We start from the raw sequence: 13,916 nt of genomic DNA on the forward strand, positions 1-13,916 counted from the left end.
GGTAGTGTGTCCCCGGTACCAAATACCATCTAGGTTCCATTTCTCTAGGCAGGCGATACCGAGAATGTACACAGATGTCAGAAAAAGATTTACCAGTGTCCTAAAAAATGCAGTTGTACCCAATGTCCACTTAACCACGGAAATGTGGACAAGTGCAGCAGGGCAGACTCAGGACTATATGACTGTGACAGCCCACTGGGTAGATGTATTGCCTCCCGCAGCAAGAACAGCAACGGCGGCACCAGTAGCAGCATCTCGCAAATGCCAACTCGTTCCTAGGCAGGATACGCTTTGTATCACCGCTTTCCATAAGAGGCACACAGCTGACAACCTCTTACGGAAACTGAGGAACATCATCGCAGAATGGCTTACCCCAATTGGACTCTCCTGGGGATTTGTGACATCGGACAATGCCAGCAATATTGTGCGTGCATTACATGTGGGCAAATTCCAGCACGTCCCATGTTTTGCACATACATTGAATTTGGTGGTGCAGAATTATTTAAAAAACGACAGGGGCGTGCAAGAGATGCTGTCGGTGGCCCGAAGAATTGCGGGCCACTTTCGGCATTCAGCCACCGCGTGCCGAAGACTGGAGCACCAGCAAACACTCCTGAACCTGCCCCGCCATCATCTGAAGTAAGAGGTGGTAACGAAGTGGAATTCAACCCTCTATATGCTTCAGAGGATGGAGGAGCAGCAAAAGGCCATTCAAGCCTATACAGCTACCTACGATATAGGCAAAGGAGGGGGAATGCACCTGACTCAAGCGCAGTGGAGAATGATTTCAACGTTGTGCAAGGTTCTGCAACCCTTTGAACTTGCCACACGTGAAGTCAGTTCAGACACTGCCAGCCTGTGTCAGGTCATTCCCCTCATCAGGCTTTTGCAGAAGAAGCTGGCGAGATTGAAGGAGGAGCTAAAACGGAGCGTTTCCGCTAGGCATGTGGGACTTGTGGACGGAGCCCTTAATTCGCTTAACCAGGATTCACGGGTGGTCAATCTGTTGAAATCAGAGCACTACATTTTGGCCACATGCTCGATCCTAGATTTAAAACCTACGTTGTATCTCTCTTTCCGGCAGACACAAGTCTGCAGAAGTTCAAAGACCTGCTGGTGAGAAAATTGTCAAGTCAAGCGGAACGTGACCCGTCAACAGCTCCTCCTTCACATTCTCCCGCAACTGGGGCTGCGAGGAAAAGGCTAAGAATTCCGAGCCCACCCGCTGGCGGTGATGCAGGGCAGTCTGGAGTGAGTGCTGACAACTGGTCCGGACTGAAGGACCTGCCAACGATTACTGACATGTCGTCTACTGTCACTGCATATGATTCTGTCACCATTGAAAGAATGGTGGAGGATTGTATGAGTGAACGCATCCAAGTAGGCACGTCAGACAGTCCGTACGTATACTGGCAGGAAAAAGAGGCAATTTGGATGCCCTTGCACAAACTGGCTTTATTTTACCTAAGTTGCCCCCCCTCCAGTGTGTACTCCGAAAGAGTGTTTAGTGCAGCCAGTCACCTTGTCAGCAATCAGCGTACGAGGTTACTCCAACAAAATGTGGAGAAGATGATGTTCATCAAAATGAATTATAATCAATGCCTCCGTGGAGACATTCACCAGCAGCAATTTCCTCCAGAAAGTACACAGGGACCTGAGATGGTGGATTCCAGTGGGGACGAATTAATAATCTGTGAGGAGGAGGATGTACACAGTGAAAGGGGTGAGGAATCGGACGATGAGGAGGAGGTGGACATTTTGCCTCTGTAGAGCCAGTTTGTGCAAGGAGAGATTGATTGCTTCCTTTTTGGTGGGGGCCCACACCAACCAGTCATTTCAGTCACAGTCGTGTGGCAGACCCTGTCGCTGAAATGATGGGTTTGTTAAAGTGTGCATGTCCTGTTTATACAACATAAGGGTGGGTGGGAGGGCCCAAGGACAATTCCATCTTGCACCTCTTTTTTCTTTAATTTATCTTTGCATCATGTGCTGTTTGGGGACTAGTCTTTTAATCTGCCATCCTGTCTGACACTGCAGTGCCACTACTAGATGGGCCAGGTGTTTGTGTCGGCATCTTGTGTCGCTTAGCTTAGTCACACAGCTACCTCATTGCACCTCTTTTTTTCTTTGCATCATGTGCTGTTTGAGGAATATTTTTTAAATCTGCCATCCTGTCTGACACTGCAGTGTCATTCCTAGATTGGCCAGGTGTTTGCGTCGGCCACTTGGGTCGTTTAGCTTAGTCATCCAGCGACCTTGGTGCAAATTTTAGGACTAAAAATAATATTGTGAGGTGTTTAGAATAGACTGGAAATGAGTGGAAATTATGGTTATTGAGTTTAATAATACTATGGGATCAAAATTACCCCCAAATTCTATGATTTAAGCTGTTTTTGAGGGTTTTTTGTAAGAAAAACACCCGAATCCAAAACACACCCGAATCCGACAAAAATTTTTTCAGGGAGGTTTTGCCAAAATGCGTCCGAATCCAAAACACGGCTGCGGAACCGAAACCAAAACCAAAACCGAAAACCCGAAAAATTTCCGGTGCACATCTCTACTCTCAATGTGGAAGTTCGGGAGGAAACAAAACCGCACATCTCTAGTTACACTGAACAACAGTTATTTACCTGAACATGTTGGTGCAGATTCTGACCATTCTCCTGAGTTCTGGCACAATAGAGATTTTGATCCTTTTAATTCAAATCCCTCTTCACAGCTGAAGTTGCACATAGCGCTGTACTGCAATTTTTCAAATGCTTCAGAGCAATTGATTTGTCCATGTTCTGGTCTCTGTAGAGCCATGCATGATACAGCTGCAATCAAAGAAACGTAGCATGAACACACTATATACACACATTATGCATCATGTATGTTCCATAACTAGTGATGAAAATTTCAAAGTCTAAAGTAAAATCACAAAATTACAAAGAAAACATATGCTATGAATCAAATATCAGCAATTAGGGAAGACATTAAACTCTAAATATAATATACTCTAATGTAAGCCAAGTACAATAAGGGAGTGTTTGCATCATTTTTAATGGGTGCACTATGGCTGACCGGCGGTCTCCTGACCGCCGGTCAGCTTACCGACGCCAGGATCCCGGCAGCATACCGACGCCAGGATCCCTGCGGTCGCCACGGGTTCTATTCCCACTCTATGGGTGTCGTGGACACCCACGAGTGGAAATAGTCCCTGTTGGTCGGCATGCCGACCATCGGGATACTGAGCCGGCGGGATGGTGGAGGAGGTCATGTGACTGTCGGTCAGCAGACAGCCGGTCACATGAATACCACCCTTTTTAATAGATGCAGGCTTGCAGAGAGACACGTATACACTTGTAAAAAAGTCTGCTGAGTAGCCCGGAGTTCCTGAGTTATTGCTGTTTTTTTGCTGTTTTACACAGCAAATGACAGCCGGATGCAGCTGCTTGCACTGTGCTATCTAGGGCCTAAATCAGACCTAATCACAAAAGCAATATTTCTCTAATGGGCAAAACCATGTGCACTGCAGGTGGTGCAGATATAACATGTGCAGAGAGTTAGATTTGGGCTGGATTATTTTGTTTCTGTGCAGGGTAAATACTGGCTGCTTTATTTTTACACTGCAATTTAGATTTCAGTTTGAACACACCCCGCCCAAATCTAATTTGCGCAGTAGGAGAGCCTTGATTTTGGGCAGCATTACATCCATCCTAAGATTTACCCGAACAATAAATTGATCGTTGTGGACCAGCGATTGCAGGCATGGACAAGCTTTCTGGGTGACTGTGGAAGCTTTTCAGCCCAAGCAGTGGATGGCACACTTTTGGATGTCGCATGCTACAAATTAAGCAGCAGTACCCAAAGTAGGAGTGCAGCAAAGAAGGCTAACAAGGTATTAGCATGCATAAAACGGGGAATTGATGCAAGGGACGAGAGTATTATACTCCCATTATATAAATCACTAGTGAGGCCACATCTGTGTGCAATTTTGGGCACCATATTACAAAAAGGATATCCTGGAGCTAGAAAAGGTTCAGAGGTGGGCGACCAAACTAATCAAGGGCATGGAGACGCTGGTATACGAGGAAAGGCTTGCAAGGCTAGGCATGTTTACATTGGAAAAGAGGAGACTAAGAGGGGACATGATCAACCTCTACAAATATATAAGGGGTCAATACACAGAGCTTGGGAGGGACCTGTTTTCTATAAGATCAGCACAGAGGACACGTGGTCACTCGCTTAGGTTAGAGGAGAGGAGTTTCCGCACATTGAGGCGAAAAGGTTTTTTCACAGTAAGGACAATACGTGTTTGGAATTCCCTGCCTGAGAGAGTAGTAACAGCGGACTCAGTCAACACCTTTAAGAATGGGTTAGATAAATTCCTATTGGATAAAGATATTCAGGGTTATGGTGCGTAGTCACGCAACTCAATGGACAATTGTCTTTTTTCAACCTTAGTTACTATGTTTCTTTTAACTACCTGCTGGAACCTCTCACTCCAGCACTCACCAATGAAAACACCAACTACCGCAAGACCATCGAGTCATGCATGAGACTGGCGATTGTGTTGTGGTGTTATGCAACATCGGGGGAATACCACACCATCTCCTGCTTGTTTGGTGTACGCATATCGATGGTGTGTGTGCTGTGTGGGAAGTGCCCCAGGCATTACTTGAGACCCTTTACCACCACTTCATCTCCTTACCACAAGGTGACCGGCTGGATGATACCATAAAACATACAGTAGGTCTGCAAACTCTGTCCTCATTACCCCACACAGTGCATGTTTTGCAGGTAACCCAGCAGGTGCACAGGTGTATTAATTACTCACAGACACATTTTAAAAGGTCCGCAGGTGGAGTTAATTATTTCACTTGTGATTCTGTGAGGAGACCTGCAAAACATGCACTGTGTGGGGTAATGAGGACCGAGTTTCCAGACCTATGCCATAAAAGGTTTCCTGCGATGTGAATAGTGTGCTGGAGCCATAGATGGGACCCACATACCCATTATTGCCCCCAGAGAAAACCCAGTGGATTATTATAACAGAAAAGGCTGGCACTCCATCATCCTGCAGGCTAGTGGACCATAAGTATTGGTAAGTAGTATGGTGTGTTTTAATGTGAGTAATATGCTGGGCCCATGATGTGTATTGTTAAACACAGCAAACTCGTATACTGGAGGTCATTCCGAGTCGTTCGCTCTGAAAATTTCTTCGCATCGCAGCGTTTTTCCGCTTAGTGCGCATGCGCAATGTCCGCACTGCGACTGCGCCAAGTAAATTTGCTATGAAGTTTGGATTTTTACTCACGGCTTTTTCTTCGCTCAGGCGATCGTAGTGTGATTGACAGGAAATGGGTGTTACTGGGCGGAAACTGGCCGTTTTATGGGCGTGTGGGAAAAAACGCTACCGTTTCCGGAAAAAACGCGGGAGTGGCTGGAGAAACGGAGGAGTGTCTGGGCGAACGCTGGGTGTGTTTGTGACGTCAAACCAGGAACGACAAGCACTGAACTGATCGCAGATGCCGAGTAAGTCTGAAGCTACTCTGAAACTGCTAAGAGAGGTCTAATCGCAATATTGCGAATCTTTCGTTCGCAATTTTAAGAAGCTAAGATTCACTCCCAGTAGGCGGCGGCTTAGCGTGTGCAATACTGCTAAAATCGCCTTGCGAGCGAACAACTCGGAATGAGGGCCACTGTTCAGTTTCACAGATGTCTATCGGCTGGCTGGGTCGTGCTCATGACTCCCAGGTACTTGGCAACTCAGATTTATTCCAGATTGCGGAGAAGAACCAACATGGCTGGTTGTTCCCTAGAGAGGTACATATATCCCTTTCTCTTTCTTATGTATGTTTTCACATCAAGATAATACAATAGATTGCAATTGTGGTATATGGCCAGCCTATTACGTTTTGTATCAGGGCTGTTAAACCTGCACCCCTATAGATGTTGTGGAACTACACATCCCAGCATGCCCTGCCACAAATTTATGTTTGGGAGCGCTGCTACTGTGGCAGGGCATGCTGGCATGTGTAGTTCCACAACAGCTGGAGGGCCGCATATGGAAATGGATGCTGCAGTGTGCTGTGCTGCAGTGGGGCAGAGAGGCTGCTGTTATTGCTGATCCACTGTGTTCCTGTATAGGTGGGGGGATTGTGATCACAGTGATCACACTCCCCTCTCGAATTGACCCAGGCACTGCACTGTACTGCAAAGACTTTAAAAAAACAACAACATAAAGGGGCGCGGTCACAGCTCCCATGATTAGGCCACACACCCAGCCCTCTAAGCAGCTCGGGATGTCAGCGGCGCTGTGTGTGGGCTGAGGCCGCACACTGCATGCACTCTCTGGGGAGGAGGAGGGGGAGGGAGCCGCGCTGCAAGCTGCCAGCGCCGCTACCTGTCATCCAGTGTGACAGAGTGTGAAAGGCGCAGTGGCAGCTGGCAGCAGCAGGGATGCAGAGCAGGGAGAGGCTAAGCGCCTCTTCAGTTTGGCGCCTCCCTGCACTGCATCCCTTTGCTGAGTGGCTAGCGCCGGCTCTGCCCATATGTATAAGTGGCTGAGGTAAAGGACAGGCATGGCCTGGGCACTTGACAGGCCTGTAAAATGCAGAATACACAAAGAATTTAAAAAATACAAATGAAAAAAAATATTTGCCTCTGTAGCTTTCTATAAAATACAAAACTGTACAGCAAATTTGAAATAGGAAAAAATAAATGCCTACAACTGTCTGTAGACAGTGCTGTCCATACTGCTAAGTGGATGGTTATGATTAGTGTCATCTGGATAAGTATGCACTGTGCCATGTGGAGGATTATTCCCTATGCCTTCTACATAAGTATTCACAGTGCCATATTGACTAGTATTCCCTGTTCCATCTGGACTCATTTGCACAGTGGCATGTGAACTGCTACGCACAGTGCCATCTAGATAAGTATGCACTGTGCCATATTGACTAGCGTTCCCTATGACATGTGGACTGCTACGCACAGTGCCATCTAGATAAGTATGTACTGTGCCATATTGACTAGCGTTCCCTATGACATGTGGACTGCTACGCACAGTGCCATCTAGATAAGTATGCACTGTGCCATATTGACTAGCGTTCCCTATGACATGTGGACTGCTACGCACAGTGCCATCTAGATAAGTATGCACTGTGCCATATTGACTAGCGTTCCCTATGACATGTGGACTGCTACGCACAGTGCCATCTAGATAAATATGCACTGTGCCATATTGACTAGCGTTCCCTATGACATGTGGACTGCTACGCACAGTGCCATCTAGATAAGTATGCACTGTGCCATATTGACTAGCGTTCCCTATGACATGTGGACTGCTATGCACAGTGCCATCTAGATAAGTATGCACAGTGCCATATTGACTAGCGTTCCCTATGACATGTGGACTGCTACACACAGAGCCATCTAGATAAGTATGCACTGTGCCATATTGACTAGCGTTCCCTATGACATGTGGACTGCTACGCACAGTGCCATCTAGATAAATATGCACTGTGCCATATTGACTAGCGTTCCCTATGACATGTGGACTGCTACGCACAGTGCCATCTAGATAAGTATGCACTGTGCCATATTGACTAGCGTTCCCTATGACATGTGGACTGCTATGCACAGTGCCATCTAGATAAGTATGCACAGTGCCATATTGACTAGCGTTCCCTATGACATGTGGACTGCTATGCACTGTGCCATCAGGACTGGTATGCTTATTGGCATGTAGACTGCTACGCACAGTGCCATGTGGAGTATATTTCCCTGTGCCATCTACATTAGTATGCACAGTGCCTTGTAGAGTACCATTAGGTGGATGTGAGGTATTTCCATAAACTTAATGCGGCTGCGATGTTGGTAGTTTGTGAAATGACCCTCAGAGTAGTGAGAAGGATACACATGATAAGGGTGTGGAGTGTGTAATCTAGACACCAGGCCATTAAGGAAGGACATACAGTATGTGCCTTTCTGTCTTCCCTTGAAATTCATTTATGCATGCCCATAAACTGCATGAGAAATTAATTTTGTAACTCTCATTGTCAAAGAACCATTGGAGTTGAGCATTCTCCTGTGCCTGCATTTCAGCATTGGAATCTCACAGCTGATTGACCAGGATTCTTGTCATTATGCGCATTGCTTGCTCCATATTTGAAGTTTTTTCCTTCCGATCAGGTACATCAAAGACTAGAAATGGAGGGGGGGGGGAGAGAGAAAAAAAAAATCACTTTTAAAAATCAAATAGCAGTGATGTCAGCATATATGTGCTTGAGGCCTTCTTCCTCCTGCACACTATCTTTACACTGGAACATATACATTTTGAGTATCAGCCAAGATAAAGATATCATGTGTGACCCGTGGAAGTCGCAATTGTACAAACACTGCATGCTATGCATGATTTGTCCTTTCTAAAGGATAGTTCGTACTATTAGCATGCAGGTGTGATCCCAGGCCAATGATGTTGTCAGCAGTCATTAGTCAGAAATGGTGCAACAGCTTATGTGGCCTGCTGACATTGTCCAAATACATGACAGTAAGGAACCGAGTGTGTAATGCAGCATTTAAAATTATTTACAAGTGCAATCATCATCATTGTGGAATATGGCCCATACTGTGTTACTAGATTTTAAGAACAAAAACATATTAAGTGTGTATAGTAACAAAAAAAATACTTACTGTTCCTATGCAACATCGGGGTCTCAGTCTGTGCGGCAGTCAGTGTCCCAGCCAGTGTCCATATGCTAATTCCACTCGTCTTGACCACATCCTCAATGGTATTGTTGACTGGGTCCCCCATGGCAGCCATCGGCTTGGTGTCACTGATCTCTGATGCCTTCAAAAAGCACTGGTGGCATCAGTGGGCTGGATTGGCTGTTCTCCATGGTAACGCTTTGTGAGGACGCACAACTGGATGATGAAATGGCAATGGGATTAACCAGTGCAGAATTGCCAAATACTTCATTGCACTGATTGTAGTAAACCCGCTCCATTCTAGCTTTCAATTTCTTCACTACCTGCTGCTGTGTCCGCACAATGGTTGTCATTCCGAGTTGATCGCAGCCAGCAACTTTTTGCTGCTGCTGCGATCAATAGTCCACGCCTATGGGGGAGTATATTTTAGCTTAGCAGGGCTGCGATCGCTTGTGCAGCCCTGCTAAGCTAAAACAATTTCACTCAAAACAAGACTAGGCCTATACCTACTTACCCTGTGCGATGGATCCAGAGAAGATGGGCCCGGCTTTGACGTCACTCCTCCGCCATCCATTCTGCTGGACATGCCTGCTTTATACTCACCACTCCCCAAAAACGTCTCCAAACGGTCCGGATCCGCCCAGCCACGCCTCCGTCCTGTCAATCTTCTTTGCGGTCCGTCCTGCGACCGCTGTCTTCTTTAGACGCGCCGTAACCCGGCAACCTCTGTCGCCGGGCAACGTCACGCACGCGCACAGTGGGCACAGTGCATGTGCATTTCACACTCGTTCGCACCGCAGTGATAAACCGCTGCGTGCGAACCGGTCGGAATGACCCTCAATGCCCCTTGTGGTAAGTATCTTGGCAATGTTTGTGTACACTGTGGCATCCTTTACTGTCCCAGTTATCTGCTTACATATCTCCTCCTCCCCTTTTATTGCAGGCAGCTCCCGGATCTCCTCCTCCTTCCAATGCACCATGCTGTCTCTCTCTCTCTCTCTCTCTCTCTCCTACAGCACAATTCAGATGCCAGCACCAGTGCCCTACCTGCTAAACCAGACAGACACTGCCTCTCAGCCAGCCAGTACCCCACCAGCTTGGCCAATAAGCGCTGTTAGCCGTGACCCATTTTGAAAAACCAGGGTTGGACACGCTCACATAGCCGGCAACCAGTGTAAGATCCAGGAAAAACCCAGGTAAAATCCTGGGTCGAAATCCCATGAATTCAGTCCCATGTTGACCCTTTCAGAGAGAAAAAAACCAGAGTCAACCCTGCCCATGCAAGGAAATTACCTGGGTGTTTTCTGTGGCTGAAAGGCGTATTACATGCTTCAGCTGCCAGCAGTAATTAACAGTACTGATGGCAGATTAACTTTTTTTGCATTGCTCGTATTATTTTTGCAGGACATTATGTTTTTCCTTCGTACATGACAAGGAGAACTACTGTATGTTGTGTATGAGAAGTTTGTTTATTTTATTAATACCTATCAAAAAAAAATGTGTATTTCACCATCAAAATAAATGTAGCATATGAATGCGCGATGTAAACCAGGAGCACTTTTTTCCCCTATAAAAATATTTAAGAATGCATAATGAATACATCATTATTGCAATTGGAAGAACAAAATATATCAATCATACACTAACATTGGTCTTGTAAATAAAAATTGTCGCAGGGCACCTCAGGTGTTATATATGTATTTCCTATACTGATTTCAAAAATTGTCTTAGAATATTTCTATCATGCATAGTTTTAAATTTGCACACTCTTTAAGAATAAAAACTAAAAATTACCTAATCGCTTGATTCAATAATTTTTCCCCCCCTGCTGCTGATCCACAAAGGATACTCAGCAACCGTAAAATAATATATGTGACAATCAGCGCATGGGAACAGGGTGATTTCTTCAAATTTATATTTATTAAAAAACAACAAATAGTACCCACACCGGCCGGTATTTTCAAACACATACATATAAATAAAATTATAAAAGTACACACATAAAATATGCCACAATTAGTTTGGCTTTTATTATACTTTCTCATTAAAAAGTTACTCACTGTTATTGTGATAGGTGTTAGTTTTAAAGCCTGCTGTTCGATTTAATTAACAGCTGAATAGACGCCCAGCAGGGGTGTATCTAGGGGTCCTAGCGCCCCAGGCAAAGTAAAGGACTGGCGGCCCCTCCCAATTCAAATTACACCGCACAGTGGTGTCCCTTACTCACATTACACAGCACAGCAATGTCCGTTATTCAGGTTATGCTACACAGTAGTGCCACTTATACACATTATTCCACACAGTAGTGCCTACATATATTAGAGATGTGAGGCTGGCACTTTTCGTGTTTTGGTTTTGGTTCTAATTCCACTTTCGTGTTTTGGTTTTGGCTTGGTTTTGCCAAAACCACCCTTTCGTGTTTTGGTTTTAGTCTTGGATATGGATGATTTAAAAAAAAAACATAAAAACAGCTAAAATAACAGAATTTGGGGGTAATTTTGCTCCTACGGTATTATTAACCTCAATAACATTCATTTCCACTCATTTCCAGTCTATTCTGAACACTGAACACCTCACAATATTGTTTTTAGGCCTAAAAGTTGCACCGAGGTGGCTGTATGACTTAGCTAAGCAACCCAAGTGTGCGGCACAAACACCTGGCCCATCTAGGAGTGACACTGCAGTTGCAGACAAGATGACACTATTCAAAAACTAGTCCCCAAACAGCACATGATGCAAAGAAGAAAAATAGGTGCAATTAGGTAGCTGGATGGCCAAGCTAAGTGACACAAGTGTGCGGCACAAACACCTGGCCTATCTAGGTGTGGCACTGCAGTTACAGACAGGATGGCAATTAAAAAGCTAGTCCCCAAACAGCACATGATGTAAAGAAGAAAAAGAAGTGCAATGAGGTAGCTGGATGGCCAAGCTAAGCTACACAAGTGTGCGGCACAAACACGTGGCCCATCTAGTAGTGGCACTGTAGTTACAGACAGGATGGCACACAAAAAAACTAGTCCCCAAACAGCACATGATGCAAAGATAAATTAAAGAAAAAAGAGGTGCAAGATGGAATTGTCCTTGGGCCCTCCCACCCACCCTTATGTTGTATAAACAGGACATGCACACTTTAACAAACCCATCATTCCAGCGACAGGGTCTGACACACAACTGTGGCTGAAATGACTGGTTTGTTTCGGCACCCACCAAAAAAGAAGCAATCAATCTCTCCTTGTACAAACTGGCTCTACAGAGGCAAGATGTCCACCTCATCCTCATCCTCCAATTCCTCACCCCTTTCACTGTGTACATCCTCCTCACAGAGTATTAATTCGTCCCCACTGGAATCCACCATCACAGGTTCCTGTGTACTTTCTGGAGGCAATTGCTGGAAAAGGCTTCCCGGAAGAATTTAGAATTAATTTTGATGAACATCATCTTCTCCACATTAAGTGGAAGTAACCTCCTACGCAGAACGCTGACAAGGTTACCGGCTGCACTAAACACTCTTTCGGACGTGCACGCTGGAGGGGGGGCAACTTAGTTAAAATAAAGCCAGTTTGTGCAAGGGCATCCAAATTGCCTCTTTTTCCTGCCAGTATATATACGGACTGTCTGACATGCCTACTTGGATGCTGTCACTCATATAATTCTCCACCATTCTTTCAATGGTGACAGAATCATATGCAGTGACAGTAGACATGTCTGTAATCGTTGGCAGGTCCTTCAGTCCAGACCAGATGTCAGCTTTTGCTCCTGACTGCCCTGCATCACCACCAGCGGGTGGGCTAGGAAATCTTAGCCTTTTCCTTGCAGCCCCAGCGGCGGGAGAAATTGAAGGACAAGCTGATGACGGGTCACGTTCCGCTTGAGTTGATAATTTACTAACCAGCAGGTCTTTGCACCTCTGCACACTTGTGTCTGCTGGAAAGAGAGATACAATGTAGGCTTTAAATCTATGATCGAGCACGGTGGCCAAAATGTAGTGCTCTGATTTCAACAGATTGACCACCCTTGAATCCTGGCAAAGCGAATGAAGGGCTCCACCCAAAAGTCCCACATACTTTGCGGAATGGCTCCATCTTAGCTTCTCCTTCAATTGTTCCAGCTGCTTCTGCAAAAGCCTGTCGAAGTCAAAAATATTATACCCACATGCATCTCGTGCAAACACCACACAGAGTGGCCTATGTGCTTGTTCTGCCGTGCGTGCACATGCCCGCACGCTGCGTACATTGGCTCATGAGGTCCTGCGTATTAGCGCGTGGTATGAGTAAATATGGTAGCATATGCATTCGCATGGAAAAGCCACAAAGACATATCTTATGCTTAATCCACATAGCACATAATTTACACATAACTAACACACACCACACCAGCAAGTTACATTTACTTTAGAAATAGAACAATAGAGGGATTCAACTTTACAGGATATGAGGGGACAGAATTAGGTTAGGAGGTGGTGTTTGGTATCCAGTTGTACAGTATTTCAAGGGCAATATTCCGATGGCAGTTTGCAGAAAGTAGCACGCTCCTGCGCATAGATATGCGCTGGAATATATTATTAATATCACACTGTATGTACTGTACTCTTGATATTCGGCGGGAACCCAGTGGAAGACATCTGCAAGTACACCTGGACTAAGCATCGCCCACCTGTTTAAACCAACCTATGACCCCTCATGTACTGTAAATGACCAGCTCTTTGACCTATGAAATAAGAGATTACAGTTTCCTTTGTTTCATGCTTTGGACCATTGTATAAAACCAAGCCTCCTGTCTGGCCTCAGTCTATTCTCTGAAGGTCATCTATTCAGATTGACTGAGGACCGGAACTGGGTTGCGCAGGCGAACAAACGTATGTATCCATTGATTGTAGCATTTTCTCTTATGTGATTGTATTTCTGTTGTACCCCCTTTTGAGTAAATATTTGTTGCTGGGTTGGACCACAACATTACATAACAACTGGTGTCGCAATGCTTTCCTGTTAGGGGTTATAAAGTATATTCCGCCGCATGTGTAGCTACTTTGTGCTTACAGCGTGATGGTGTGCTTACGCAACGTGTACGCATTTCATAGGGGTTTCACACACATGCTTAGAGGGTTGCAGCAGCCTGAACATTTCTGTATTTAAGGTATTGTTTTTTTTCTTCCTGTAAGTTAATCAGACTTTATCAAGCCTGATGAGGGGAATGACCTGACTCAAGCTGGCAGTGTCTGAACT

The 13,916-nt window shown here is 45.4% G+C and overlaps 1 protein-coding gene across 1 annotated transcript in view; it reads right to left on the reverse strand.

The window, feature by feature from the left end:
* Window positions 1-13,916, reverse strand: part of LOC134957991 (E-selectin-like) — a 357,129-nt gene that overhangs the window by 93,320 nt on the left and 249,893 nt on the right. Inside the window, exon 6 of the mRNA XM_063940282.1 lies at window positions 2,631-2,816. Coding sequence (XP_063796352.1) covers window positions 2,631-2,816 — 186 coding nt within the window. The remainder of the gene's footprint in view (window positions 1-2,630; window positions 2,817-13,916) is intronic.

The sequence above is a fragment of the Pseudophryne corroboree genome, chromosome 9 (genome assembly GCF_028390025.1).
Source record: "Pseudophryne corroboree isolate aPseCor3 chromosome 9, aPseCor3.hap2, whole genome shotgun sequence".
Classification (NCBI taxonomy): domain Eukaryota; kingdom Metazoa; phylum Chordata; class Amphibia; order Anura; family Myobatrachidae; genus Pseudophryne; species Pseudophryne corroboree.